At 41.0% G+C, this 27,839-nt stretch overlaps 1 protein-coding gene across 5 annotated transcripts in view; it reads right to left on the bottom strand.

Annotated features, from left to right (window-relative positions):
• LOC125440487 (putative leucine-rich repeat-containing protein DDB_G0290503) overlaps positions 1-27,839 on the bottom strand; it is a 119,517-nt gene that overhangs the window by 54,729 nt on the left and 36,949 nt on the right. For 3 of the 5 annotated variants that reach the window (XM_048510319.1, XM_048510318.1, XM_048510321.1), the window contains exons 18-32: positions 20,680-20,929; positions 18,574-18,643; positions 17,824-17,949; positions 16,393-16,497; positions 15,664-15,759; positions 15,384-15,497; positions 14,774-14,893; positions 13,665-13,787; positions 12,052-12,183; positions 8,846-8,971; positions 7,403-7,519; positions 4,011-4,133; positions 2,560-2,676; positions 2,229-2,351; positions 451-570 (exon numbers count right to left, since the gene is read on the bottom strand). In XM_048510319.1, the coding sequence (XP_048366276.1) occupies positions 451-570; positions 2,229-2,351; positions 2,560-2,676; positions 4,011-4,133; positions 7,403-7,519; positions 8,846-8,971; positions 12,052-12,183; positions 13,665-13,787; positions 14,774-14,893; positions 15,384-15,497; positions 15,664-15,759; positions 16,393-16,497; positions 17,824-17,949; positions 18,574-18,643; positions 20,680-20,929 (1,862 nt within the window). The remainder of the gene's footprint in view (positions 1-450; positions 571-2,228; positions 2,352-2,559; positions 2,677-4,010; positions 4,134-7,402; positions 7,520-8,845; positions 8,972-12,051; positions 12,184-13,664; positions 13,788-14,773; positions 14,894-15,383; positions 15,498-15,663; positions 15,760-16,392; positions 16,498-17,823; positions 17,950-18,573; positions 18,644-20,679; positions 20,930-27,839) is intronic. The other 2 variants (XM_048510320.1, XM_048510323.1) reach the window with 2 other exon arrangements.

Below are 27,839 nucleotides of genomic sequence, written 5' to 3'. Positions count from 1 at the left end.
GAAACTATTGTAATGGGGACAGGCAATGTTTCTTTGTGGTCCTGGTAGTTGTAATGTTTGGATTAAGGATCACATTTTGGCTTTTCAACTGTGTGCCAAAGTTCAGCATGGAACTCAAGTAGATCCACTGGGAAATAAGCAACCAGAGGCATAGCTCCAAGGGGAAGATGGGTGCGTGGCGCACCAGGCACATGCCCCTGTGGGTGTATGGCGAGGGCGTGGCGCGGGTGTTCCAGGGGCATGGTGGGAGTGTTCCGGGGCGGGGCGGGGGCATTCCAGGGCAGGGGAAGAGGACATACTGGTGCACCAGGCACTTTCCCCCCTTGCTACACCTCTGTAAGCAACCCATATGCACACAGCCCTATCCCTCTATTTGCATAAACCCAGATTGGGATCTCTGTATAGTATGACTTACATACAATATAATACTAAGAATGAGATTGTTTTTACCGTTCTCAGCACTAGGTTTGACAGATGCAAGTGCCTGCGCTTCTTGCAAGTCCTTAAAACTGGATTGCAGATTAGAAAGAAGGCTCTTTCTTTTTTGTGACAGTTCGTTAATTTTCTCTTCTATGTGAGAAATTTTTGGAAAATAAGGGAAAACATACAAATATATTTCCTGTACATTTGTGCAAAAACAAACATTCTGCTCTAAAAAAATTAAGAGTTCCGTTAACAAAGGACAAGGAACTCATCATCAGTATAGCTTTTCTTTACTAACAGGACACCGCCCTGAGCCCTCTGCAGGAGGGTGGTATATAAATGTAATCATCATCATCATCATCATCATCATCATCATCATCATCATCATCATCATCATCATGATTCCAAATAATGCTGGAAATATCAGGAGTATATAAACAAAAAAAACAAAGACCAATTATATCGCAATATTTACCATATAAAGCAAAGTTTCAAGCAAACATATATAGCAAACATTTTTTTCAAATTGCCAGTCACAGATATTATTCACAAGGAAGCACATATATGCCTCAATATCATTTTCAAGTTGGAACATAATTATCACCTGCTATTAGTTACTATTCCCCAATTCAGAATCCAGAGAGGCAAGATTTTGGAATGGATACCCTCCTGGAGAGAAAAATTATACTTTAAATGGACAATAAATGAATATACTGCATAGTGTGGGTTTTGCCCTGACCTGGACAGCATAGGTTAACCAGATGTCATCTGATCTTGAAAGCTAAGCAGGGTCAGCCCTAGTTAGTATTTGCATAGGAGACCACCAAGAATTCCAGACTTTGTAATAAATATGTGGCTTCTGGAACATATTGCTACATTGAACTGGAGCACCTTCCTTATGAGGAGAGGCTGCAGTGTTTGGGACTCTTTAGTTTGGAGAGGAGACGTCTGAGGGGGGATATGATTGAAGTCTATAAAATTATGCAAGGGGTAGAAAATGTTGACAGAGAGAAGTTTGTCTCTCTTTCTCACAATACTAGAACCAGGGGGCATACATTGAAAATGCTGGGGTGAAGAATTAGGACTAATAAAAGGAAACACTTCTTCACGCAACGTGTGATTGGTGTTTGGAATATGCTGTCACAGGAGGTGGTGATGGCCACTAACCTGGATAGCTTTAAAAGGGGCTTGGACAGATTTATGGAGAAGAAGTCGATTTATGGCTACCAATCTTGATCCTCTTTGATCTGAGATTGCAAATGCCTTAACAGTCCAGGTGCTTGGGAGCAACAGCTGCAGAAGGCCATTGCTTTCACCTCCTGCATGTGAGCTCCCAAAGGCACCTGGTAGGCCACTGCGAGTAGCAGAGAGCTGGACTAGATGGACTCTGGTCTGATCCAGCTGGCTTGTTCTTATGTTCCTATGTTCTTATATGCTAGCCCTCTTCTGTTAGTGATTGCAGTGCACAAGGAGAGATGGGGTCAGCCTACCCGGCCCCCCGCCCCCCTCACACACCATTTCTACATTATCAGAGGCCATGCAGGGAAGACTCAGGAAAGAGCAAGCTGCTTCTGATGTGAGCTGGAGGGAGGAGGAACCTGACCAAAACAATTATTACTAAATAGGAGTAGTAGTAAAGAATGAGCATTCATTCATGAGAGCAGTCAAGATATTAATACGCAAGACAGTTAACCTTTGTAGTAGTTACAGTAACAAACTGTTACATTTTGTTCATTGAACATCTTAAAAATGCAGAACATTATCCATCAATGACATTCCCAATGCATAAGTCAAAGAGCACTCACGCTTAAGTCTGCTTTCTTCTGCTAGATCTGCAGAAGACTGTGCCCTTTCCAGATCTTGCAGGTTTGACTCTATGTTTGCAACCAACTGTTTCCTTTTCTCTGTTAGCTCTTTTATCTTTTCATCTATGAAAATAGGAATATGTATATTTTACATACGTAGGTGTATATTTTATTAAAATCACATATTTTATACTTCACATTTTGCTCGTGGATGAATAACATAAAGCCAAAAAGTGCTACAGAGCAACTGTGCCACATTTATTTATTCAAATGTTTACGCCTCACATCATTATCCTGACAACAACCATAAACATACAAAGATTGTATTTACCAGTCATGCTGCTGGGTTCAGTAGCTGCAAGGACCTGTGCTTCTTGCAATTCATTCTGAGTTTTCTCCAGTTCAGCAAGTAACGACCTTCTTTTTTCTGAAAGCGCATTTAATTCCTCTACAAAGAGAGAAAGTTTAGAATTTTAGATTATATAAATATATTACTTTTAATCTTTGTCCCAGTCCCCCTGCAGGGTCCATGCCTGAGGGCCTGTGGCCAACCCACCTTCCCTTACCCGGGTGTTGGAAACCCCGTCCTCACTCCCGTTCTCCGAGATGTGGACTGAGACAGTCTTTGTAGCCACAGCTTGCCTCAGAACCTGGTAGAGAGCCGAGCACCACAGGGTCTGGGGTGACCGCCCCACAGCCCTGTCCAGCCAGCCTCCTTGATCTCTCCCTCTCTCTACCACTCTACCCGCTATCCTCTTTCTACATCCTCCAAGACTCCCACCCGATTCTCCTCTGACTGCCCGCTGTGTTAACTCCGTCTCTGCTCCTAATCCTTCTTTCTGTACTCCGTTGCTCTCCTTCTGTCTCTCACCACCCCCTCTCCACCGCCCTTCCCTCCTGTCTCCCTTAACAACAACCTCCTCTCGGCTGTTCAGCCCACCCCCTTTTATCCCTTCTGTTCGCTCTCCCGTCCCTAAAGGCCCCTCCCAACTCCGCCAAGCCCTCCCATCTCCTTGTAGTCTTGCCCGACCGGGGGACAGATCCCGGCCCCACCCTTGGCCGAGGCTTCTCAGCTGTTCCTCGTCCGGGGCTGACAGGGGGCTTGGCCAACCCTCCCGGCCTCTAGCCATCCGTCAGTCAACGCCTTCCCCGTTCCCCGCGGTGTCCTCCCCCATCTGCGGGGCGCTCTTCGGGCGACTGCCCATCTCGGCACCGAGCCTGCTGGAGGTGCAGGACATGGCTCAGGTCGTGTCCACGGGTCTCCCGGGCCGCTCTGTGGGGAAGTCTGGGGAGGAGGTTGCCCCCACAATGGACAATCTTAAATCCCACAAAAGACTAATATTCTGCTGAGAAAAAATTAAAGAGTGGGCCCAAGGTCACCCAGTAAGCTTCATGCAAAGGAGTGGGTAATCAGGCCACTCTTAACCCCTTCACCATGCAGGCTCTCAGACTCTTAGAGCCTAACTGAATCCTAAAAATTGTATGAGTTCACGATTGAAACTTGCAACTGTACTGTAGCTGCCAGTTCCTTGTGGCAACTCATGAGTAAATGTGCAAAAAGGCCTAATTCAGATTGGGAAGGTTGCATGAGAAAAATTGGAATTCTTGTCTTCTCTGCTGCACTGTTTTCACCCGGTGCAGTGCGCACCCCCGGTTCCCTTGGAACTACGCCTCTGAGTAGTTATAGTAACAAACTGTTACCTTTTGTTCGTTGAACATCTTAAAAATGCAGAACATTATCCATCAATGACTTTTCCAATGCATAAGTCAAAGAGCACTCACGCTTAAGCCTGCTTTCTTCTGCTAGACCTGCAGAAACTCGTGCCTTTTCCAGATGATGCAGGTTTGACTCTATGTTTGCAACCAATAGTTTCCTTTTCTCTGTTAGCTCTTTTATCTTTTCATCTATGAAAATAGGAATATGTATATTTTATATACATAGGTGTATATTTTACTAGCAGGGCACCCGTGCTTCGCTACGCATACTTCATCACAGGCTCTCTATCAATTTCGGGTTGACATTCAGCATACTTCTTTGCAGCCTGTTTGTGAACTTTGGGGTGGCATGCAGCATATTTCCTCACACCCTGTCTGGGGACTGATGGGTTTGTTTTAACATATTTTGCAGCAGCTCCCTGTAGTTGTCTTTTTTTATGCAATGTGTTATTGTTCTCTTTCACCTGGTGGGCTCCAAAAGACGTCATGTGGAAGCAGCCATTGTATTTTCGGGATGCAGAAAGGAACGGTTCTGCCATTTGATGCTGATGAGTGAGAAGGCTGTGAAGAGGTTCAGGGTAGGGTTGAAGGGCAGGGAGCTGCACTGTGCCGCCACTGCAGCACATTCCTGGGGACTCATCCCGCCACTTCAGAGCACGTCAGCAAGCACAGGGTGATCAGAGCCCGAGAGCAATAAACTTGTCTCCACAGTAATCAATCTGATGTCCATATGCAAAACCCAACAAATGTTTATGGTCCAAGGTGATAGTGTGGTTTGTAATCTGTTTTGATTGTATTTGGCTGTAGCGGTGTTGTTAACGTGAGGGTGGGTGGAGGAGTTCTTTTTCACAGCCTGTCTGTTAACTTCGGGGTGACATTCAGCATGCTTTTTGCACCCTGTTTGTGAACGTTGGGGTGACATGCAGCATATTTCCTCACAGCCTGTCTGTGGACTGATGGGTTTGTTTTCAAATAGGTTCACATGCGTTGTGGAAGGCGGTGTTAGAGTGGCACATCATGGTGAAGGACATGAAGCTGGTGGTGTTTAACTGTCACCCTTGGAATGTTCGTGCAGCATGTGTGTGGACTGAGGGGCTGGTTTGCCCTTAGAATGTTTGTGCAGATGGCCAGAGATGAGCAGTTAAAACAGTAAATGTGTAATAACTCGTGTAAAACTGAATATTTTGAAAAATCCTTTCTTAGTGAGCACCTAAACCACATAATGAACCGGTGTGCCAAATTTCAACTTTGTAGGTTTCGTGGTTTTTGAGTTCTTTTGATAAGTCAGTCAGTGAGTCAGTCAGTGGTATTTTGCGTTTATGGATATAGATTAAAATCACATATTTTATACATCACATTTTGCTTGTGGATGAATAACATAAACCCAAAAAGTGCTACACAGCAACTATGCCACATTTATTTGTTTAAATGTTTACGCCTCACATCATTATTCTGAGTTCTTAAAGATTGCTGCAGTCCAAAAAAGCAGTAAAGTACAACTCACTGATAAAAGTATATTAAAAATACAATCAAGATATACAGTAGAGCGAACACTTCACAGCTATAATAACACAATCAGCAACCTTAACAATTGTAATAAAGCACCAAAGGTCTCCTTAAACAAGGCTTTAACAAGCTTTTTTCTTTAAATCTAGGAGGGACCCTGCCAGATAATCCTCTCCGGGAAGGACATTCCAAAAGATTCGGTGCCGCAGCCATTAAAAGTCTACAATCTCCCCACAACCTCACACACACACACACACACACACTGACCAGATACCATGAGACTTTCAGGACCTGCAGTGGACTAGCCTTAGAGTAGGACAGGACCATCTCCTCAGAGGCGAGCCCCCCAGTCCACACCATACACAAGGTTCCAAGTACATTAGGATCACCATAGGGTAATGAAAAGCTCACCACTAGGATTGGTGATTCAGTAAAGCCAAACCACTGAAAATCCCCCAAAAAAGTCATATCGGCCTTTTCTTTTACTGACTAAAAAATCCCAGGTGAATTGAGCTTTTCAAATACACTTCAGAAGCCAGGAAGAAGAAGAGGAGCACATAACTGGCATTCCCTTGTTATCTATCAAAGAAATGGGTCCTAAGTCCAGGAAAATGTGCTGAGTGAAGTATCGATATAAAATAATGCTTTTATTTAAACTTTTCCTTTAATAATGAATTTAATAAGTGGAAAGATACATTTACAACTAGTGCTATTTGGGTCTGAAAACAGAACCTTCCAACCCGAATATCTATATTGTTTTAATAACCTAAACTTTTATTTCTAGTTTCATGCAGTAGTTGCTCCTTTTGAACTCACACTGGGGAAGACTACCACTGTAACACAGGGTGGTGATTTTTCTCCCATTGCAATGTTGTTCTGAACTACAACATTATTTTATTCATGGGGGACTGACAAATATTTGCTTATATGGAAGGGTGCACTTGGAATACCATTGTAAGAAGAAGAAGGATAGCGGAGTTTTATACCCTATTTTTCTCTATTGTAAGGAGTCTCAGAGTGGCTTACCTCCCCACTCCACCCACCACTTATAACAGGTATCATGTGAGGTAGGGTAGGCTGAGAGAGTTCTGAGAGGATTGTGACTGCTCTAAAGTCACCTAGTAGGCTCCATGGAATAGAACCCAGTGCTCCAAATTAGAGTATGCTGCTCTGAACCACTACACCATGCTGACCCAGGTAAATGGAGACAGGCCAAAAGCTGTGGCGGTAGTCCGGTAAAACAGCGTTTTGGCGGGGACTGCTCGCACAGGTGCCGCTGCCAAATCGCTGCAGCAGCGCCTGGCTCCCGCCCAAACGGTGTTTTTGAATCTCGCTCAGGGAGCGAGGTATTTTGAAAACGGCAGCTTCCATTCGGTGCCATGCGAATGGCACCGGGTGGAAGCAGCGTTTCTCTCCCAGCCCTCCCAAATGCTCCTTACCTTCGGTCGCCTTTTGTCGCGTTGTGCAGGCCAGGAGACACGTCCCCCTGGCCTCATTCTCCAGCATCGTCACTCTGGCAAGGGGGAGGGCGTGTCCCCTGGCCTCCACAACGCGAAAGAAGGCGACTGGAGGTAAGGAGCATTTGGGGCCGGCATGGCCTGTCGCGAAGGCTGCTGCCTGGCATGCGTCCAGGCGGGACCCGTCCATGAGAATGGTCCCACTTGGGAGAATGGCATCCAGCATAAACTATGCCGATGCACTCCCCCTCAGTGCCCGTGCAGAAAGGGCCTTTGCTTGTGCCCCTTGTAACAGCAATGCTTGGGTTAAAGTTTTGGCTTCTCAGTTGTATGCCATAGTGGAGCAGCAAACTCAAGCAGATTCACTGGAAACTAGGCACCTATCTCCACAAAGTGTTATCCCTCCATCTGCATAATCCTAATTTGGGTTCCTGCATGACTGAATGGAAGATATCATCCTGACAACAACCATAAACATACAAAGATTGTATTTACCAATCATGCTGCTGGGTTCAGTCGCTGCAACAAACTGTGCTTCTTGCAATTCATTCTGATTTTTGTCCAGTTCAGCAAGTAACGACTTTCTTTTTTCTGAGAGCACATTAAATTCCTCTACAAAGAGAAAGTTTAGAATTTTAGATTATATAAATATATTACTTTTAATCTTTGTCCCGGTCCCCCTGCAGGGTCCACGCCTGAGGCCCTGTGGCTAACCCACCTTTCCTTATGCGGGTGTTGGAAACCCCGTCCTCACTCCCGTTCTCTGGGGAGTGGATTAACTGAGACAGTCTTTGTAGCCACAGATTGTCTCAGAAACTGGTAGAGAGCCGAGAGAGTCTGGGGTGACCGCCCCCCAGCCATGTCCAGGCGGCCTCCTTGTTCTCTCCCTCTCTCTACCGCTCTACCCGCTCTTCCCTCTTTCTACGTCCTCCAAGACTCCCCCCAGATTCTCCTCTGACTGCACGCTGCGTTAACTCTGTCTCTGTTCCCAATTCTTCCTTCTGTACTCTGTTGGTCTCTTTCTGTCTCTCACCACCCTCTCTCCACCGCTCTTCCCTCCCGTCTCCCTCAACAACCTCCTCTCGGCTGTTCAGCCCACCTCCTTTTATCCCTTCCGTTTGCTCTCCCGTCCGTAAAGGCCCCTCCCAACTCCGCCGAGCCCTCCCACCTCCCAGCAGTCTCGCCTGGCCGGGGGACTACTCCCGGTTCCACCATCGGCCGAGGCCTCTAAGCTGTTCCCCGCCCAGGGCCGACACGGGGCTTGGCCGAGCTCCCCAGCCTCCAGCCGTCCATCAGTCAGCACCGTCCCCGTCTTCCACTGTGTCCTCTCCCGTCTGCGGGGTGCTCTTTGGGCGGCCATCTGCCTCGGTGCCGAGCTTGGAAGGGGTGTGGGACACGGATCAGGTCCATGGGTCTCTCGGGCCACTCTGCGGGGAAGTCCAGGGAGGAGGTTGCCCCCACACCTGGATAATCTTAAATCCCACAAAAGACTAATATTCTGCTGAGAAAAAATTAAAGACTGGGCCCAAGGTCACCCAGTAGGCTTCATGTAAAGGAGTGGGTAATCAGGCCACTCTTAACCCCTTCACCATGCAGGCTCTCAGACTCTTAGAGCCTAACTAGATCCTAAAAATTGTATGAGTTCACTATTGAGACTTGCAACTATACTGTAGCTGCCAGTTCATTGTGGCAACTCATGAGTAAATGTGCAAAAAGGCCTACTTTAGATTGCAAAGGTTGATTGAGAGAAATTGGAATTCTTGTATTCTCTGCTGCACTGTTTTCACCCGGTGAGGCGTGCACCCCCCAGCCTCCTTGGAGCTACGCCTCTGAGTAGTTACAGTAACAAACTGTTACATTTTGTTCATTGAACATCTTAAAAATGCAGAACATTATCCATCAATGACATTTCCAATGCATAAGTCAAAGAGCACTCACGCTTAAGTCTGCTTTCTTCTGCTAGACCTGGAGCAGAAGCCTGTGCCCTTTCCAGATCGTGCAGGTTTGACTCTATGTTTGCAACCAACTGTTTCCTTTTCTCTGTTAGCTCTTTTATCTTTTCATCTATGAAAATAGGAATATGCTTCACATTTTGCTTGTGGATGAATAACATAACCCCCAAAAGTTAAGAAATTTGTAGAATATTATACAGAATTATATCGAAACGTAGAGAGCATAGAGGAAGAAACACAAGAATATATACAAAAAAAATTTCAAATCAATTTACAGAAGAAAATAAAGAACAGTTGAATAGAGAGATTACTAAAATGGAAATTAGAGAAGCCATCAAAAAATTAAAATTACACAAAGCGCCAGGGCCGGATGGCCTTCCAAACATATTTTACATAAAATTCCAAGATCAACTGATGGATATTCTTCAAGAAATATTTAATAAAATAAAAGAAACAAAACAAATCCCAGAATCATGGAAGGAAGCTATTGTAACGCTGATACCTAAAGAAAATCAAGAAAAAACATCAGTAAAAAATTATCGGCCTATTTCTCTGTTAAACTCAGATTACAAAATTTTTGCATCTATTTTAGCTAATAGGTTGAAAGGAGTATTAGGGAAAGTAATAGGAAATGAACAGAATGGCTTCCTTCCAAAGAGATACTTGAGAAGCAATGTAAGAATAATTCTAGACATTATTGAATATCTAAACAAAAGGGTGGATAAGCAGGCGGCCCTTATATTTATCGATATAGAAAAAGCATTTGACAATCTAAATTGGCTATTTATGAAGAAAACATTAGAAATATTTAATTGTGGTGAAAACTTTGAAAATTGGATAGCGGCAATATATACACAACAAAAAGCAAAAATCAAAGTGAACGATGAACTGTCAGAATGGATTCAAATAAGGAAAGGCACAAGGCAAGGGTGTCCCCTTTCACCGCTACTCTTCATACTATCTATAGAGATTCTAGCTAAGAAAATGAACAAGGATAAACAACTAAAAGGAATACAAGTTAATAATTACGAATATAAATTCAGATCCTTTGCAGATGATCTGGTAATATCAGTAGAAGAGCCAAAAAATTCAGTAAATTCATTAAAGTTAGATCTAGAAGAATTTGCAAAACACTCAAATCTAAAAATAAATGAGAACAAATCCAAAATCATGTTCTTTAATTTGACTAACAAACAAGAAGAAGAGATCTTGAATAAAGTGCAATTTAAAAAAGAAAAAATGGTAAAATACTTGGGAGTGAATTTAACAAAACAAAATTCCCTACTGTTTCAAAATAACTACGAAAAAACGTGGGAAAAAATAAAAAAAGATATAGAACGATGGGGTAAGTTACAATTATCACTTTTGGGTAGAATCGCAGCAATTAAAACAAATGTATTACCAAAAATGACATTTTTATTTCAAACACTACCAATAATTATTAAAAAAAAATGTTTTGAAAATTGGAAACGGGACATAATAAAATTTATTTGGGCAGGGAAAAAACCCCGAATTAACTACGTTAATACCTGTGACAAGATGGAAAGAGGAGGACTGGGCCTGCCAGACCTGCAGCTTTATTATGAAGCTGCGGGATTGGTGTGGTTCAAGGACTGGATGAACTTAAAAAACAGAGAAATATTAAATATAGAGGGACATGATCTTGTATTTGGCTGGCATGCATATATCTGGCATAACAAATATAAAGTAAATAAACAATTTAATGACCATTTCGTCAGAAGAGCAATAAGATATATATGGGAAAATTATAAAGCTAAAATATTAATAAAGACGCCAGGATGGATCTCACCTCACGAGGCAAGTGTACTAAGACCAAATGCAGGAAGCATAGAATATAAAAGATATTGGGATATTCTGAAAGAGGAACAAAATATAATTAAAATAAAAGAAAGACATGAAATACCAATAAATGGAGAACAATGTCAATGGTTTCTGTATCTCCAAATGAAAGAGAAATTTAAGCAAGATGAAAATAAAGGATTTAATTTAGGAAAAGATTTACTTTGGGAAAGTCTCTGCAAAGATGAGAAAGGAATGATTAGGAGAACGTATGATTTATTATTAACCCAGAAAACTGAAAAAGAAAGGATAAAGAAGAATATGGTTATTTGGGCAAAATCAGTTGGGAACAATTTAGATTTAGAACAATGGGATCAAGTATGGAAGAGAAATATAAAATATACAAGAAACATAAGTTTAAGAGAAAATGTGATTAAAATGTTCTATAGATGGCATTTATGCCCAGTAAAACTGGCTAAGATGTATTCAAATACATCTGAACTGTGTTGGAGATGTCAACAAGAAAAGGGTGACTATGAGCATGTTTGGTGGGATTGCTGCAAGATAAAGGTGTTCTGGAGTAAGATCCATAGGAAAATGCAAGAAATTCTGGGTTATACATTCGAAATTAAAAAAGAAACTTTTTTGTTAAGTTTTACTGATGTAAAAATACAAGTACAACATAGAAAATTATTTTTCCATATGATTACAGCAGCAAGGATTCTAATAGCGGGAAAATGGAAAAATGCTGAAGCTCCAGAAATATCAGAATGGATGAACAGAATAACGGAAATTATGGGACATGATAAATTATCATCTTTGATAAAACAAAGATCTATAGATAATTATTTGCAAGATTGGGAACCTTTATTGAATTATGTGTATCGGTCCAGGGGTATTGATATGATAAAAATATTACAACATTGAAATGGAATTATGTTTTGTTATGTAAATTAACATATCTTCGGAAATAAGAAGGAAAAAAAAAAGATGAAATAAAAGCATTAGGAAGTTAGTGGAAACTTAGTATTAGAAGAAAAGAAGAAAGATATTAATATAGGTTTCAAAGTTATAAATAATAAACAAAATTTAGAGAAATATAAAACAAATATGGAGAATGACAAGGCGAAGTCATGAATTTGAGTAAGGAAAAATGTATAGTATGATGTAAGATTTATATGTGTGTATGTATGTATAGAGATAGTATGTATAGAGATAGTGATTAACAGAAACTGTTAACTTACTAAATATGTTTTTAATTAAAAACCGAATAAAGATTATTATAAAAAAAAAAACATAACCCCCAAAAGTGCTACAGAGCAACTATGCCCCATTTATTTATTCAAATGTTTACGCCTCACGTCATTATCCTGACAACAACCATAAACATACCAAGATTGTATTTAACAGCCATGCTGCTGGGTTCAGTAGCTGCAAGAATCTGTGCTTCTTGCAATTCCTTTTGAGTTTTTTCCAGTTCAGCAAGTAACGACCTTCTTTTTTCTGAGAGCGCATTTAATTCCTCTACGAAGAGAGAAAGTTTAGAATTTTAGATTATATAAACATATTAATTAAAGACTGGGCCCAAGGTCACCCAGTAGGCTTCATGCAAAGGAGTGGGTAATCAGGCCACTCTTAACCCCTTCACCATGCAGGCTCTCAGACTCTTAGACCCTCACTGAATCCTAAAAATTGTATGAGTTCACTATTGAGACTTGCAACTATACTGTAGCTGCCAGTTCCTTGTGGCAACTCATGAGTAAATATGCAAAAAGGCCTAATTCAGATTGGGAAGGTTGCATGAGAGAAATTGGAATTCTTGTCTTCTCTGCTGCACTGTTTTCACCTGCTGAAACACCTTTAGTGCTAGAGGGGGCTCCTCACAGAGCCAATAGCATTCATCCACAGCTCCCGCAGTATTTCAACTACTGAAAACAGAACTCATGAATTCCTGCTCCCACATAGTGGCACCAGTCCAAATCAGGTCCTGCTTAGAATTTACTCATGACTTGCCACCAGGAACTTGTTCTGAAGGCACAGTCACACAAATTGTAAAGTCAAGTCAGGTTTTAGGGGTTCAACTATAGGGGTTTTAGGGGTTCAACATAATATTCATGACCTTCCTGTCTTCTACAAAGACATTTCAATTAGACATGTCTTGAGAGTTCCATGCTCCAAAGTCAACTACCAGGTGTAAAGGAGTCCAATTTGGAGTGTGACTTCAGCAAGGCTGGATGAAAGCACTTAAGCCTTCTTGCCACCACTGTTTTCCTGATCTGGAAGCCACTATTTGCCTCAATAGCATGTACACAAGTGCCTCAATAGGTTAAACAGCACTTTTGTGCAACCATTTTAGATTAGGAAAGTGGGTTATGCAGAAGATTTAAGCCCCTTGCCCTAGCACTAAGGCCCTATACAAATCAAGGGGTCTACATATCTGGGAACTAATAAACCCAGGATAACCATGGTATAAAACCTGTGTTGCAGGGGAACTTTGCATGGATTCTGCTCCTAACATGAATCCACCCCGTGTTTTCCCCCCAACCCGTGTTTCTCAAGAATCGCCTTGCGGCTGTGTAGCCACATGGGGTCACAGTTGTCAGCATGGCTGTGAGGGTCAATACCAGCCTGACTGTGTAGCTAAGCAGCGAGGGAGGTAAGGGGAAAAAAACCCGCGCCTCCGTGCGAAGGTACAACAGCAACCCAGTGTTTCCGTGGGCACTGGTCACTGCCTGCACGGAAGCATGCGAACGGGAAAACCCAAGAGTGGGTTACTTTATCCTGCCTGCAACCCACTCTCCCTGTGCTGTGCAGAAGGGGCCTTATACTACTGAACATGTCTCGTTCTATGTTTTTTCGATTTTATCGTCATTTGTAAGAGGGTCACACTGCTACTAAATCTTTAGTGACCAACATTACAGCTGTGGGTATAGATACGTTGTTACTTTACTGATGAGATATCTGGTGTATGTGAACATTTTCAACCTTTTTTTGTCCACATTTACCATGCTTAGCTTTTTCTGCTAGTACTGCTTCTTGAGCCTTTGCTGTTTGTATCTTTTGCTGATTTGTCGCCAGACAAGCAGTTAATGCTGCTCTTTCTTGTAGTAATTCTTTTACTTTGTTCTCTGTGAAAAGAGGAACATTTTTGTGTATGTCACTACTTTAAAATAATTCAACGAGTGCTGCCTGCAGTACGAAATGTAAAAGAAAGCAACTTAACACCAGAAATTGTCTTTGTATTAATGAATAACCACTTCAAACAAACAAACAAACAAACAAACAAAAATACTGTACAAAGCAAATGATTACCTGAAATCTGAATTCTTTGAGGGTGAAATATAAAATCATTATACCTTACTGTGCAAAAAGAGTATTTATCATTTATTTATTTACATAATTTATTTATTATATGCCCCCACTTCAGAACCTGCTAGAGGCATCTAATAACAAAAATAAGACAATGCCCAAAGCCAATAATTAAAAGATCAAGCCAATTCCAATTCTCTTCTGTAACTTCTTCTGTATGTGGGGAAACTTTTTACCTGTGGGGTCAATGCTACTAGTTTTAAACTGGTCTGGTGGTCAGAAACCAAACAATACTTGAATATACAATAAGTCTATCACAAGTATGCATTGACATATTAATGATTTTTGCACTTGCTTATACATTTCTCTCAATACACTACCTGTCTAAAACAAGAAGGCAAACATTCTTTCTACCATTAATTTTCTTCTCAATGTGAGCTGCTTCGCAAAGCACTATTTGGTAGGCTCTGCCTAGCAATAGTAATCCCACCCAACCATTTCCCATTACTTCTGTAACTCAAGAAACAGCTTTTTATCCTGGATTTTATTACCTTCCATTTCGACCTTAATGGGACTTGCTTCTGATTAGCTTCATTTTCACACTAAACCTTAATTTTAGGTTTAAAAAAAACCAGTCCCACCATGCAATCTATCTGGGGGGGGGGGGGGGGATCCAAATAATCAGGTCCTACTTAGAGTTCTTAAAACTCCAATCTAAGTTGAGAACTAAGGTAGGGCAAAAACTAGGGTGATGACAAATCGATGTACATGCACACAGATTAGAACAAGCACCCAGAGTACTTACTACTCATTTCTGATGGCTGGGTAGCTGCAATAGCTTGCGCTTCTTTCAAATCTCTCAGATTTGATTCTAGTGCTGAAACCAGGAAGCTTCTTTTTTGGGTCAGCTCATTAACTTTGTTTTCTTTAAAAAAAACACAGCAATGTTGATTTATTAAAGAAAAAATGTATCTATATTATACTCTGAATTGCATCATTTGTGCAATTGAAGTTCTATATATACACTACTAATCCACATTTTAAAAAATGTTTGGACTACACAGGTAGAGAGCGGTAAGTTTTAAGACAATCTGTTTCTCTGCAGGCACACTTGCCTCGTAGCCCATGGAGGGAAAAACAGAACTCGCTTTTGTACCCTTAGAGCTTATACCCTTATACACAAGTTTATACGGTACATTCTGCATTGTACTTTCACATCTTGATTCCTTTCTTTGCCACACTCCTCCCACCTTCTGATTAGGATATAAGGACTATTCCTACTTGCATCTGATGAAGAGAGCCTTGAGTCTTGAAGACTTCTATTCCAAAAATCTTGTTGGTCCCTAAGGTGCTACTGGGCTGAAGTTTAGCTGTTCTACTGCAGATCAACATGCCTGTTCTCTCAAAGTACTCACCAAGTTCTTGTTGAACAGGGATGACAGCTTGTGCTTGCTGAAGGTCCGTTATGTTTGATTGCAGATTTGCAAGCAACAGCCTTCTCGTCTTTGCCATCTCATTAGCTTCTTCCTCTATGTGAAGACAATTTTTTTTACAAACAATGCCTCCCACAAAAATGACCACAGTAAATTTTTTCTGTGTACCTGCTGTTGTAGAAGTATATAGTTTCTGATATTGCATTCACACAGCAGTTAGTATATTCTGTATTATTTCCAGCATTTGTGTCATAGATTGTACCTGACTGGCCAGCCTCAGTCTGTGTTTGATTCAAAAGGTTTAGAGTTGATATTATATTTGCCAAGGCAGATCTTTTCTTCTCTCTTTGCTCTTCATCTATTTTACAGACAAGATTTGAGAAACAATTTATTAACAAAAAAAAGTCCTTTATATTCCTTCACCAATTTTACTACTTCTCAGTCTCCTGCTCCGCCTTCACTTCCTACTCTATCTACTTCACTGAGTGTCTGTCTCTGTGTTTCTGTTTCCCTCTGTCTCTCCTCCTCCTCCTCCACTACTTAGCTGTCTGTCTCTTCATTGTCTTTAATACCCTCCCCACTTGCAGGCCAGACCCTTTATCTCCCTTCCCCACTCGTTCATAGGCCCATGGACCATCCATCTGGATCTACTTGGGCACTGATTGGTCGCTCAGCTCCCAGTCCCTTCTTCCCTTTTAGGAGTGCAGCTCAGCAAAGAGTGCAGCATTCCTCAAGAGACAGAGGTATTCATTTACTTAGAAAATGCTGCCTTTCAAGAAATCTGCCCAAAAATGTAAATCTTTTTTTAAAGACTACAAAAATGTAAACATTATAACAAGCCATAAAATCAAGCCAGGATCTTAAAAAATAGATAAAACAACATTCAACATCCTGAATTAATAAAAACAATAAGAGCTGAACAATCCACACTGCACTCTTCAGAAATTTGATCATTACTCATAAAAAAATATATTACCAACATTCAACTTACCAACAATTTGGCCTTCTACTGGAGCAAGAAACTGTTCTTGCTGTTGTCCATCTGGAGCTACTAGCTGACGTATTAGCTGAAGTTTTTGTTTATCTGATAATGTTTCTGTCTCAATGGCAAAATCAAATGAAAGCATTATTGTTCAATTCATATGACAGAATTACTTATTAACAGGTTCTGCTAATAGGTTAAAAGTACAGTAATGATTTTTTGTGAATGGACAGTTCATCCCTAAGACTTTCAGTAACTGTTACTACATTAGCGCCCAGTTTAGATGAACAAGATAGAACTTGACAATTCTGCCGAAACAGATTATAAGCAATCTTCTGGCAAGTATAAGATTTTTATCTATTAGTCTGAGACACTTTACAGAGACCATCCTGTCAAACTCCTCTTTTCCACTTCACATTTTCAGTAGACTGGTATCTTTCAGCTCCTAATTTTCTTTTGCCTAGCTATTTCAACCAGAGCTTTCCCCCAAAAAACTTTGTTTATATTTTGCTCCAAATAGCATGCCCTTGTACAGATGCCCAAATACAGAAAACTGAATTACATGAATCAGGGTTTTCCATTCAAATTAGTGTCTCCCTTGCCATAAACTCTTACAGTTTTACTAGCATCTCATTTTCATGCCTGTTTTTGCTTATTTGTCTGAATAGTTGTTTCCATATCTGAATGGTGTTAATATTAGAATAAGGTATTTTCCAAACACCTTCTTGAGAAGTGATCTAATAATCACAACTTCCAGGGGCTTTGGAAAACCCCTTCTACTCGATCTTCTGAATTAATAAATTGACAATTAATATAATGAACAATAAATGGTAAAGGTTTTATATCACTCAGAATCTCAGAGCAGAACTGAAATAATTAGTATTTATACAGATCAGATAAGCAAGGTCTGCCAAAAGTAAAGATTTTTTCAGTTTTCCCCCTATTTAATGACATTTTCAGAAAAGATTTCTGTAAGATTAAAATAGTGGCAAAATACATAGTTATACATTTTGGGAGGGAGATGTTTGTGGCTCAATGGCTGACCAGCTGCAACGCATGTAGAAAGTCCCAAATTCAACCCAATTTGAAAAAAAATCTGGTAGGTGATACAAAAAATATTTTCCTGACCCCCTGGAAAGTCCCTGTCAATCAGAGTAGACAATACTTGACCTTAATAGATCAGTTTACTGATAACTTCATGTGTCAATGTGAATCAAGAATTTTTTTTGGGGGGGGGAGGGAATTCACATATTTCCTCCAACTTGGAATACAACCCATTTCCAAGGACCCACATGCCAATCGCAAACTTGATATAACTGGCCTCTCCTATTCCTCAGTCTTTTGGATATAGCCTAATAATAACTGTGGATTTCTTGTAAGGATGGTTCTACTTCATGAGGTATAGAATGGTCAACATACGGAGTTATGATTTGAACTCACCCAAACCTTTGCTAGGCTCAAGCAACAGTCTAGCTAAAGTTTCTGCTTCAAGCATTCCTTTCAGGTCCGTCAAATGGTCAGCAAGCTGTAGCATTCCTTCATCAATCAATTCCTTAATTTCATCTTCTATAATAAAAGCAAAGGAAGGCAATGGTGTCCAAACTAAGCATGAAATGTTATGATTACCAATAAAACAGGGTTAACTGAATAAAAACCATTGTATGTGTTCATATTAAAAATACACAATTTGTGTATCTACTTTACAGAGCTGATATTATTTTGCTTCATGACCACAGCAAAAACAAACTTGCCAGAAATTCTAAAATAATTATTGTGGGACATATGTTACTGCTGCATATTCTCAGATTAATTTTTTTAAAGCTATCTATGTGCTCTGTTACATTATACTTCCACAGACTATTTTCTCCTTAAGAAAGCACTGGTGTAAAAATAGAAAAATACCAGTAGCATCTCAGGAACAAGCAGCAGAAAACTTAAAGAATACAGAGACAATGACTTTGAGAGGGTCCTGTCTTCAGAGGAGTAAGACCATTCATGGTAAATATCCAGTGGCCTGTTCTCTCTCTGAGGCAGGAGGACATCTTGACAGGGACCTTCCAGAGCAGTGTCCCTATCTGATGGGTGTATTTCTCTTTTGCATTCTCCCACAGTACCCCTTAACTGGGTTTTTTAATGCAAGCTGTAGTTTTATATTGTTTTTTAGCTTATGAAAATTAAAATAGTAATAACCTTGAAGTCCTGTTAAACTTGTCCGAGTTCTTAGACTTGTTCTTGGTTTAGCTGTGGCTTTCTCCAAGGACTAGTGAAGGTAAGAAAAATTGGTAAATAGACATTTTTTACCGTAATTTTCACTTTTTGATTAGCTAATAATTAATTAGTTAGTTAGTTAATAAGTTAATAACTAATTAATTAGTTAATTAAAATGCTGATTTGATTGGAAGAAAAACCAGTAAATTTGTTTAGTCAGGTCTGCTGTCACAGTTCAGAATTTCTTTTTATTACATCCTGCATACATGCCACTGAAACAGTTACTGAAGCAATTCGAATCAAGTGCTTACCATTCAGAGTCTTTAGACTCCTTGAATTGGAAAACAATGGAATTATCAAAGGTATTTTAAATGTAATTAACTAAAAGTAAAAACACATCAACCTCTTTATGGTTATGGCAAAACAGCTTGTTAGCAGGCTTTCATGCCTGCCTCTCTTTTTCTACCTCACCCATCTCAAAGAAGAAATCAGAACACCAATTCTGGCTACCTGTGATATTTTAATGCTGGTCCCTGGTATAACCACAGTCCCCACTAATCAGGATTCTATGCCTAGATTAAACTCTGATTGAAAATACCAGTTAATGGGAAAATAAACTATGGTTAGCAGATTAACCATATGTAACCACAGTTAATATTTAATTACATTTCCTTTATTACATTCTGTACTAGAAGGGATGCAAGAGAAGAAAGCTGCAATGAAGAACCTTGCCAAAAATCCAGATTCATGCTCATGTAAATACAGGGGAACCATTAATGGCTCTTCCTACCAACTTTAAAAGCGTCTCTGGCAGCAGCTTCCTTAAAATAAGGCGACTGAGTAAAATGTAAATCCAAATGAAACCCACCCCATGAAAATATCAATATCAATTAGTTCCTTAAGCAGCTTGGACAACAGGGTACAATGTATCAGCAAAGCAGTCAACAGAATGGAACAATAAAAAGGAGGGAGAGGTCAAGTAATACACAGCTAGGACAAGTACACCAGCTGATGTGGTGAAGGAGGACACATATACACTAACTAAAAATCAGGGGAAACAAATATGTTTTCATAGGATGCTTAGAAGTCAGAAAACAGGTGCCGGACAGGTCAACGAAGAGAGGTCATTCCACAACTGAGGCACTGCAACCGAAAGAACCCTGTCTCTAAAGTCTACTCACCTCATTTGAGAAAGGCAGGCTCACAACTGAGCCACAACTCAGTGTTAAGGAAAAATGTGTTGTTAGAGAGGCAGGTGATATGAACTTTTTTTACAATTCTCACTCTGGCCCTTTCCATACAGCAAATGTAAAGCAGATTGCAGGAGGGATAAATGAGCCCGGCATAGCCCTGGGCTGCTCGCATGGCTGGGCATCCCATGGTCATCGAGCACATTAGCTAGGGAGTGCGCCTTCACATGGAGGTGCTTTTTTTTCACTCACCACCCTCAGCTGCATAGCTACATAGCCTGGCATGCATGGACCTCTACAGCCATGAGAACAGCCCCCCTCTGTAGCTACGCAGCAGAGAAGCAGGGACTGGGAAAAAAAGGGAAGCGCAACCAAGTAACACGCTTCCCGGGGCAGGTGTTTGCTCAGCCACGGCTGCAATCCACATTAAAACAAAAGAATTGCAGATAGTGTGATTCTTGAAAAACCTGGGGAGGGGGGGAACGCTGAGCTGGCTTGCATTAGGACCGGGATCCATGCAAAGTACCCCCCAACACGGGTTTTATACCGAGGTTAGCACGCATTTATTGGGCCATGCAGAAGGGGCCTTTGTCAAGGATTAAAATTATTACTTGTTGCAATTATTCAACAAGTAACGTAAATGCATGAAGCGCAAGACATCCTGAGATTCTATAGATGTTATTTCAGAACTATAATTAAATTTATCCTTTATGTTTTAACATTTGTTGTAAATTAAAGAGAGCACAACTTGGAATGTTATTTCAGTAAATAATACTGTGTGCTGCCTTCTTAGGCAATGTGTATAGGTAACTCCTTCTCTTTAGTGACAGCTGCTTGTACCTCTTCTGGAGTGAAAGCTATTGGCAGTCTTTCTATGGATCTTACTTCATTTACTTACTTCAGACTCTCCCACAAATTCCTCAGGTTCAGTTAAACGTGAAGAAACTAAATCGGCAGGTTCTGGCTCAATGACAGGCAACGCTTGTTCTTGAAGTTCAACAGCGGAGGTAAGTGCTGGAAGCACTTCTTGTTGCTTCTTTGAACTGATCTCAACAGATTTTGCCTGCTGATCTGTTGAATCAGGCAACTGTTGCTTTTTTTGATCTGGAGGTAATGGTGGAAGAGCTGTAGGTAATTCTTTCCCTATACTTTAAGATTTGAAAACAGCTAATATTAGCTTTAAAAATTATACAATTCAATTGTGTAACATTTTCCCCAAACAATAAGTGTTGCCAGTTAAATATGTCATTTAATTCAATTGCACATTTTTATGTCATTATAGAATTGACAAATTCTTAATTTTAGTAATCGGGGGGGAGGGGTATTCTGTGCAGGAAAAGCAAGGAAATATGTTACATGTCTCATTTCATTAATGTCTCGTTTTTCATTAATGTCTCATTTTAGATTCACAACATTAGTGCACATCAGTCTCTGTGTCATAAAAAGTAAAATAAACCAAACCAAACTTTCCAATATTATTTTATTTGTATAAAAATGTAAACAAAAGTGCAGTAGTATCTATTGAATGAATATTCATAGCTCTATCTTAGATCATTTGTCAAGTCTTAATTTTTCTTCCCTTACACCCCCTTTTTTTACAATTCCTTATTTTACAATTCCTTGTAATTACTGATTTGGGTAAAATAAAAACTATTCTTAATAAACAGCATGGACTTATTCTTGGACTACCTAAATGAACTCTAGAGCAGCATTCACATGTCACAGCTGAAACTAGTTTGCAGCACAAACCTTGATTAGTCTATCAGATATGTACAACAGAGTTGAACTTTTAAACTGTAGAACAAAATTAATGGTTATAGCTTTCACACACATATCTTTGCTAATTGTCAAACTAATCCCCCTGACATTTCCTTTTTCTATCCAGTCTCTTCAATGTATTTTCTAAATAATATTTTGAAACATAGCAGATCTTTTGCAGCCTCTCCTCTCCCCCTTGTATTTTGCTGCACTTTAAATCTGTGAAGCAAATTACTGTTCTGTGAGTCATCACTAGCAGGGAAAGGAAGGTGTGTCTTTTGAAAGCACCATTGATAGTTGTATGCAACTAGAGATGTCAGGTTATCTGTAGGCCTGTGGTTTCCTCTCTGTGTGCAGGAAGCTAGGCAGAATAGCCCTATTGCATCAATATAAATCCCAAGGTTGTATAATGGTGTAACCCCTAGCCTTAGAATCATAGAGTTGGAACAGATCGCAAGGGCCATCAAGTCCAACCCCCTGCCATGTAGGAACAAACAATAAAAGCACTCCCGACATATGTTCATCCAACCTCTGTTTAAAAACTTCTGAAGAAGGGGACTCCACCACTCTACGAGGCAGTGAATACTCCACCACTCTACGAGGCAGTGAATTCCACTGTTGAACAGCCCTGACAGAAAGTTCTTCCTAATATTTAGGTGGAATCTCTTTTCCAGCACCTTGAATCCATTGCTCCATGTTCTAGTCTCTGAGACAGCAGAAAACAAGCTTGCTCCCTCTTCGACATGGCATCCCTTCAAATGTTTTGGTAGTGGGTAACATCCCACCTCAAAATGTATTTGTATGTATGATGCCAAAGCAACATCAAATGTTAATAATCTGAGTTCAACGAAGCACATGACTCATTCAGAGATGCATATGCTGGTAAGAAATCAATCTGGAAGATCACTTAATGAAATTATGTGAACATTTATTTGTTATATTATTCCCCGCCAAATATGATAAACACAACTGAGACAAACTCAGCGGGGGAAAAAACTGAGTGTGTTAGCCTTCAATTGGCTTTGTTAATTTGTAGGGTTTTTTTCACACTATATAATATGTACAGTCACAATCACTGAAGAATTTCAGAAGAACACAAGGCTTCCAAAACATATTTGTACTGTTCCTGTGAGGAAATTAATCACTAAGTCTACCAGTTATTCAATTTGTAGACTAGCACATGCCTACAAACAAACTGGATATAGATAAGACAGGATAGTCATAGCCGTGAAAGACTGATGAGTTACATATCAAAATAATGTCATTTTAAAGAAATCTATACTATGTTCAGATGGTTTTTCCATAAACAACAGATTTAAAATGATTTTCAAGGCTGGAACTCAGAAGTAGGGCGCAGGATCAGTTCTAGCATTTCCTGTTAGAAGGATCAGTGAAAAGTCTTCGTCCTGAAACTCTGTAGAGCTGTGACCATCAGAATAGGCAAAGACTGTCCTCAAGAGACCAAAGGCCTGATGGTACAAGGCAGCTCCATGTGTCACATTTAAGCAAAACATGGACACTTGAACTTTGGTGGTATCACCTCTGAATGTTAATCAGATGAAAGGTGGGATGGATCCTAGTCCTATCCCACCATTCCACTGAGCTAAGTTTATTAATTTATTAAAACACTTGTACCCCACCTTTCCTTCACCAGTATAAGGAGGCACCCTCCAGTCAAAGTAGCTCCTTCATTAGAGGAACAGCCATTTAAATTAAAAGAAAGGCCACTCAGAGAATGATTTGGTTCACTCCAGGGCCTCCTAAAAAGCCAGCACAGTGTAGTGGTTAAGAGCAGTGGACTCCAATTCAGAAAGTATGGTTTATTTCTGCCCTCCTCCACATAAAGTCTGCCAGGTGACCTTGGGCAAGACACAGTTCTCTCTAAACTCTCTCAGCCTCACCTACCTCACAAGGTGCCTGTTGTGGGTAGAAGGAGGAGGAGGCAGCAGATGGAAGGTAAGCTGCTTTGAGACTCCTTACGGTAGAGAAATTTGGGGTACAAAAACCAACTCTTCTTCTACTTCTATAACGGTTTGTAATCAGGAAGAAGACCTTTCTCAAAACATCTGCATTTAAGAGAAGTATGCATGTCCAATCTTTGAAGCAGCTTATAACTTTCAGATGCCACTGACATTCACAAGACCATTAGATATTTTTAAAAGTGTGCTAGTTTTTCAGTCAGCTTATATTTTCAGTGCCATTTTAAATATTTTATATTTGATTATTTTCATTTTGTATTGCATTTATGTGCTGCAAGCAACTGTAAGCAACACAATTTGGGAAAAGTAGACAAAACATTTTTAAATATGTCGCTTGAAGGAATAAATGAAGGTGAGAGAGCAAATGACCAAAGAGGGAAAACTCCCAATTTTTTATGATACAGCACAGGTTTTCCATCGATGTTCTTTCTTAACATCTAATAACACTGCACAACGTATTAGATTTCAAACCATCTTATTTATTGAGCAGCAAGACATGGCATCTTGTTTTGGTATTATTTCACTCCTCGTGGAAGTATGGAAACCATTCTTCAGAGATTTTCAGGAATTCTTTAGGGACCTAAAGAGTAAGCCAGGATTAATTTTAATAGGCTTTCTCTCAGCAGACAACAATTGTTTATATTTTCTATTGTATTAAAATCAGAGGGAAATTGTATGCACACGTAGTATACATACAATCTGTTTTCTCTCTGTATAGGAGGAGCAATTATAAGTTTTCATTGATTTGTTACAAAATCAGACATGCACTTCTTTGGCTAGTTGATAGTTGGGGGAAGGGAGACTTAGCTGGCCAGCCTCATAAATGTGCATTGGGCAACTTGACTGGCAGGTGAGCTCTTAAAATCCCATAAGGTTTCACTGACTGGCCTGGTCAGCAGACAGGCTCCAACTAGATGCCCACCTGCCAATTTGGTGGGGCTGCGAAGCTTGTCCACTAGCCCAGCTAACCACCCTCCATTTTCTGATGCTAGTCCCCCTTGCTCCCACTAAGAATTTTAAAGAGACTGGAAATTATGTGTAACGGCTGATAGTTGGGCAGACAGAGGTCAGGTCTACTAGCCATAGGAAATATTTGTGCGATTATTAGCTATGAGCTGTAGAGAGATCACCCAAAGAGCCATTATTTCAAATTTTGCACCCAGAGCTAGTCTCTTTCCACCCAATATCAGCTGTTAGGAATTAGCATCTAGTCTCCTCAAAATTTAAAGGGACAGGAGCTGTTTGGTAGGGTCAGCTTCCACTCTGTCTAGGGTGACCAGCTCTGGGCTGGGAAATACTTGGAGATTTTGGAGATGGATCCTAAAGAAGGCAGGGTTTTGGGGGGGATGTACTTCAATAGGATATAATGCCATAGAGTCCACCTTTAAAGTGACCATTTTCTCCAGGTAAGTAATCTTTTCACTTGGAGATAAGTTTTAATAGCGGAAGATATCCAGCCACCACCTAGAAGTTTCCATTATTAAATCTGTAGGGGAGAGGCGCACCCTAGGATACCACTCTGCACTGATTTAGCTTTAGGTCAGGGTATGTATACCCTCCTGCAAATCCAGATCTCAAATCAATGCAATTTTTAAGTGCAAACCCCTAGTTGGGCCTCAGTATCAGATGGCACAGCCATTAAATAGACTGGTAGAAAGATCCGTGCAAACTATGAAACAAAACCTAGGTTTCCCTGGCTGGTGGGGGAAAATGTAGCACACATTTTTGTTAACATACCACAATGCTATCCATGCCTCATAAAACTGAAGTGTTGGCAGAAATCAGCCACTATAAGTATACAAGAGGTATTGTGGGTATAAAATGCAGTCACATCACAGACAGTTTACAGCGATCCCAACAAGGGATCCCCTCAAGACAAGTGAAAAACTGAAGCGGTTATGCTATTGCCTTCCTCTCCAAAGTGCTCCTTCGTGGTCTCCCTTCCAAGTACTGACCCTGCTTAGCTTCCAAGGTCTGATGAGACCAAGCTACACCATGCTGCTTTCTCATTTGTATATGTACATAAAAACATGTCCGAAATTGCAATATCAGCCAAACTGCTACAAAAGGATTTTAACCAACTGGTTAAACCAGGGACCTGCATTAAAATATCACAGGTAGCCAAAGTTGGTGTTTAATTGATTTCTTCCTTGAGCTGTGTGAGAAGTGAGGTAGAAAAAGAGAGGCAAGAATTGCCAAATCAGCCAAGCTACTACAAAAGGATTTGGTATGATGCCGGAATCCATTAAAAAGATAATAAATTCAGTAACACATTAAAACTCTAAAATGGTAGGTTCTATTTTATTGCATGAAGCACAAGCTCCAAAGCAAAGCCTCTATTTCTGTAAGAGTCAAGCCAGAAATGAGAATAATATGCATGCCTTGTCCAAATCGAATGTGAAGTGACATGGTGGTTTCACAACACAATAAGACTCCACCAAGTTATTCTCCAATTGTGCTCAGAATAGTTTCAAACCTACTACACACTGATGAATCGTTAAAAACTATGACAATTATTAATATGTATTAATTTTTGCATGTAATTTTTGGGTGTAGAAAAGTATTAAAAGAACATATGAATTACAAAATCTTTGAGGGATTTGAATGTTACTGAGCCTCAGAAGTGACTTGTGGCAGTGCAGTCCTAAGCAGTGTTACATCCTTCTAAACTCATTGACCTCAACAGATATAAAAGTGGGTGACTGTCCTTTGGGTAGTTTAACATCTTCCATGCCTCTGATAGGATCAGCTACCTGGATTCAAAACCACAACAGTCCAAAGAATTGTGGAATACTTGTGGATATTAAAGGAATAATTAATATAGAATCAGAGAATCATAGGCCCTTTCCGCACAGCGGAAAGGGCGCCTCTCCACCGGCAGAAATTATGCTGGTGGAGGGGAGGGGGCCAGTCGCATGGGAGCGTGCGAGCATCCCCCGCAGAGGCCAGCACAGAAGAGGCGGCTTCGCACAAAGCCACCTCTTCTGCGTCCCCCCCCCGCACTCACCTCGTCCTCTAGCGTCAGTTTGGAGGGCTGCAGGGACCCACCCATGCTGCCCTCCGACCGGGTCAGAGGGCAGCATGGGCTGGTCTCAGCAGCCCTCCAGACCGACGCTGGAGGATGAGGTGAGTGGGGGGGTGGACGGGAAAGCGCAGCCTTCAGCGCGGTGCAGTTTGCACCGTGCCGATGGGAAGCCAGCACTTTCCAAAAACCTCCCTTGGGATGGGAGGTGGAAAGCGCCGCCTTCACGCTGCTCAGGGCCGCACAGGACGGCACTGCTGCGTTGCAGCAGTGCTGCCTGTGCAAACAGGTGCCCAGGGACGGCGTTTTTGCCATCCCTGGGCCACTGTAAATGGCCCGTGAGGAAAGGGCCACAGAGCTGGAAGAGATCACACGGGCCATCGAGCCCAGCCCTGCCTTGCAGGAATACACAATCAAAGCACTACTGACAGATGGCCACCAACCTCTATTTAAAAACCTCCAAAGGAGGAGACTCCAGCACACTCCAAGGCAGCTCATTCCACAGTCATACAGCCCTGACAGTCAAAAAGTTCTTCCTAATGTTTAGGTGGAATCTCTTTTCCTGTACTTTGAATCCATTACTCCTTGTCCTAGTTTCTGGAGCAGCAGAAAATAAGCTTGCTCTATCTTCAACATGGAATCCCTTCAAATATTGAAACATGGCTATCATGTCACCCCTTAACCTTCTCTTCTCCAGACTAAATATATCTAGATCCCTAAGCTGCTCCTCATAGGACATGGAATCCAAACCTTCTACCATTTTGGTTACTCTCCTCTAGATCAGGGGTAGGGAACCTGCGGCTCTCCAGATGTTCAGGAACTACAATTCCCATCAGCCCCTGTCAGCATGGCCAATTGGCCATGCTGGCAAGGGCTGATGGGAATTGTAGTTCCTGAACATCTGGAGAGCCGCAGGTTCCCTACCCCTGCTCTAGATCCATTCCACTGGGACAACAAGTATTTCATTATTTGTATTAGGAAATGAATCGATAATTGATAAACTTTTGCTGGCTAACAGGGGGCTCCAGTGTCATTACCACCCCCAACAGGTAGCTGCTCCAAGAGGGAGGAAACACTGTTTCCAGGATCATGAAGGCAGAGCAGGTCCTTTAAGGACTTACTGAACTCTTACTTCGAAGATGGAGGGGAAAATTGGGTGGGGGCCACAGAGGCAACACTGGACCAGCATTCTGGGAGCCAGCCTGTTCTGGTCATTTAAACCCCCACTCAAGGCCAATGAGGTGGCAGGCCAAGAATGTGCAGAGAAGGACAGGTTGTTTGGGGCAGGATAATCTCCAG

The sequence above is a fragment of the Sphaerodactylus townsendi genome, linkage group LG11, assembly GCF_021028975.2.
Source record: "Sphaerodactylus townsendi isolate TG3544 linkage group LG11, MPM_Stown_v2.3, whole genome shotgun sequence".
In the NCBI taxonomy this organism is placed as follows: Eukaryota; Metazoa; Chordata; class Lepidosauria; order Squamata; family Sphaerodactylidae; genus Sphaerodactylus; species Sphaerodactylus townsendi.
Note: the sequence above shows the minus strand (reverse complement) of the source record. Positions and strands in the feature narration are given on the sequence as shown.